This window comes from Kryptolebias marmoratus, linkage group LG15 (assembly GCF_001649575.2).
Source record: "Kryptolebias marmoratus isolate JLee-2015 linkage group LG15, ASM164957v2, whole genome shotgun sequence".
NCBI lineage: Eukaryota > Metazoa > Chordata > Actinopteri > Cyprinodontiformes > Rivulidae > Kryptolebias > Kryptolebias marmoratus.
Window position 1 is genome coordinate 23,150,199 of NC_051444.1, and position 3,070 is coordinate 23,153,268.

The following is a 3,070-nucleotide window of genomic DNA, read 5'->3' on the forward strand; positions in this document are numbered from 1 at the left end:
AGGCTGATGCGCCGAGCGTTGTAGCCTACCTATTGATGCTGATAGGAAAGCTTGTAGACGCTTGAGGTCTCGTTAGAAATAGGTCGATCAATTCAAGTCACTCAAAGGACCCTACCGTAGAAGGTTTATTTCTATCTTCTAAGCATTTCGAGTTTTTTAAATGAATTTCAGCGTTCCTGGGTTGTTTTGAGCTTGCTAATGAGAGGGACTTTTTTCTTTGCTTCTCCTCATCTTCTTCAGTCGAATGCAGAAACATGATCTCATATGTTCGTGGCTTTGAAGTAATTTTTAAGGTCTCGTTATCTTCAGTTATAATTGTTTACACAAAAAGCACTATTTCAGTTTTTAAATGGAGTGGCGTGATTAGTTCTGTTTGTATTAAAGCTGTGTGTATAAACGGACAGGGTTTGATGGACGTCCTCGGTGTGGAAGTCGCCGGCTAGCAGCACTCGACAAACATATATATTATTATCTTTGTTTTGAACAAGTTGTTGAACGGTAAGAATGTCACTTCGCATCCAAAATGGCGACCGTGTGAAGTCACACGTCACCGCCCAATCAGGGCGCCAGTTTCTCCGAGGCCCCACGTGGGGACCGCGGGCTGCGATTGGCCGCTTTCGCCGTAGAGCCTGATTGGTCGGAGCGGAGCCCCTCGGCAGTGAGGTCCTCGTGTTAGTGCACAGTCTGTGTGTGGTACAGCGCGAGGCGGAGGAACTGAGCACCCAACTGCAGGCTGGCGGTGCGTTTCACAACGGTCGACATTTTTTTTTTTAACTAAAAAAAATAACTGGTTTACTCGCTAATTTTTAATACCTTGGACCTTACCGGAAGATTCGCTTACTGCTACTGGATCTAACTCGGGCTTTTTTATTTATTTATTTTTCTTATTTTCGTTTTGTTTCCTAACTTGTTTGTGGTTAAACAACTCGTCCTGGTCCCGAACGGGTTTCCAGCGTCCTACGGAGGTCGGAGCTACGCTGTCCGCCTCGGAATCACCGGGCTTTTAAGGACTCTCAGGAGGAGAGCGGGAGGGGGGAGGCAAAAAGAAGACGTCGTGTATTAAAAAAACAACACATACACACAAACGACGAGAGACGTTTTCCCACCCGTGGCATAGCTTCCCTGACGGCTACAAGTCGAGGATATTAAGCGCTTGCGTGTGGATTTATTTATTACCTGCGCCGAGGAGGGGAGGAATCTGTCGAGACAAAGGTAAAAAGGGCGACACTAACAAGGCGGGTGGTGGTGTGTCTTTGAACGCAGCACCTTCTTGTTTTCTGATCTCCGGACCACCAAAACACCGCTGGGTGTTTTCATTATTATTTTCTTATTGTTATGGTAAAGAGCACATTAGATGTAGAAGCAAATAAACAATAATAAAACAAATAAACCATTGTGTGTTTTGCGGGTGTTGTGGGGAAAACTTTGGGATTTATGTGATAAATGAGCTCAAACTCAAATCTCGGTTAAACATGGAAGCTTTCTGTTTTCGCTTAACGTGCTGCTTTTTTATGTGTTTGTTTTAGGGTACAAAGGGAGGCTGAGGAACGGGGCAGGGTTGGTTGGTTTGTTGGTGGTGGTGGGGTGGGGGGAAACATCCATCCAGTGGTCGGGGTTGGAGAGAGCGCCCTGAGCCGAGGAAAAGGCTTTTGTTTGTCCGCCGCCATCCTGCACGCACCGGGGAGGGGGTGGCGGTGATTTACCGCACCTTCTCTGGGATTACCGTCAAGAAAGCAGGGAGGGGAGAAAAATACCCCCCCAGAACACATTGATTTCCTCGTGTGAAGAGCTCAACATGTATCCACAAGGCCGACATCCGGTGAGTAGCTGTCTTCTGGCACTGTTTGTAAATTGATGCAAATAGACACCCACCCTTCAAAACAACAACTTCATTAGCCCTGAATGGAGCTGCTGATCCGCACCTTGCTATTTATAATGGCCTGACTCGTTGCTCATGGACGGGAGGCAAACTGGAGGGTGATTGTTCTCAACAAGGTTTTGACATTTTTTGGACACCTCCAGTAAAAGCGGCTCATTGTGTGCTCCTCATAAGTGGCTTTCCTAGCACAGTTTGTTCATTTTTTTAAGCAACCTAAAAAGGCCCCCGCTTGTGCACTGAGACCAGTAGTTGTCTCGCAGCATCACTGTGCAGATGGAGTAAGTGGTGAGACCTTTCGGTCGTAAGTCACGTTGATGAGTAAAAGCTGCACTCCGTCTCTGCCCACTACGGCTCCGGAGACGTAAAGGACAAGCCACCAGGAAGATAAGGCGACTCGGGTTTTTTGCAGAGAAAGAGCACGGAAGGTGGTGAGACGGTGTGTTATTTCCCACTTGTGGTATAATCGTGCTCTTGCACTTTTTTTTGTGTGTGTGTGCGTTTCTTTCAGGCACCTCACCAGCCGGGCCAGCCGGGCTTCAAGTTCACAGTGGCGGAGTCCTGCGATAGGATCAAAGACGAGTTTCAGTTCCTGCAGGCCCAGTACCACAGGTAACAACCGTAAACGGCGGTGGCTTCCAGGAAACGATAAGAAGAGGAAGCTGCCACTGTTCTGCTCCATGCAGCAAGTCAATACTTCAGCCTTCAGAGCCTGAAGTGCCTTATCAAACGGAAGGCGTTTTGTTTTTTAGCTGTGAGCCCTGTCAGGCTGTTTGCTCTCTGATGTCTTTGACAGTCTGCCATTACAGGTAACGCTGTGCGTCTCTCTTTCTCCTCCTCTTTAAAGTCTCAAAGTGGAGTATGATAAGCTGGCCAATGAGAAGACAGAAATGCAGCGTCACTACGTCATGGTGAGTGCGATAATTGTAAAGCTGTGGTGGTGATGATGATGATTTAGGGCCCTTCCCGCCCTTTTGCCTCAGGTGAACGGTCACAGGTGGTGCAACGCGGTTGTTTTTCAAAGATCTCGTTAGATGGTTGACTCACGCTGGTGTTTTCATTGGATAAGAGGTTGCAGGGGCGGGGGTTGAAATTCTAGCTGAGGTCAAATGTCCAGCTATTGATTACGGAGGTGTGTCGACCCCCCTATCCCCCACACCCCCCGTCTGTGGCTCCTCTGCGACCCTGTCCACC

The 3,070-nt window shown here is 48.1% G+C and overlaps 1 protein-coding gene across 1 annotated transcript in view; it reads left to right on the forward strand.

The window, feature by feature from the left end:
* The first annotated feature begins 675 nt into the window (after positions 1 to 675).
* Positions 676 to 3,070, forward strand: part of LOC108237861 (transducin-like enhancer protein 3-B) — a 37,117-nt gene continuing 34,722 nt past the window's right edge. The window contains exons 1-4 of the mRNA XM_025006677.2: positions 676 to 1,212; positions 1,527 to 1,819; positions 2,388 to 2,488; positions 2,724 to 2,787. Coding sequence (XP_024862445.1) covers positions 1,796 to 1,819; positions 2,388 to 2,488; positions 2,724 to 2,787 — 189 coding nt within the window. The 5' untranslated portion in view covers positions 676 to 1,212; positions 1,527 to 1,795. The remainder of the gene's footprint in view (positions 1,213 to 1,526; positions 1,820 to 2,387; positions 2,489 to 2,723; positions 2,788 to 3,070) is intronic.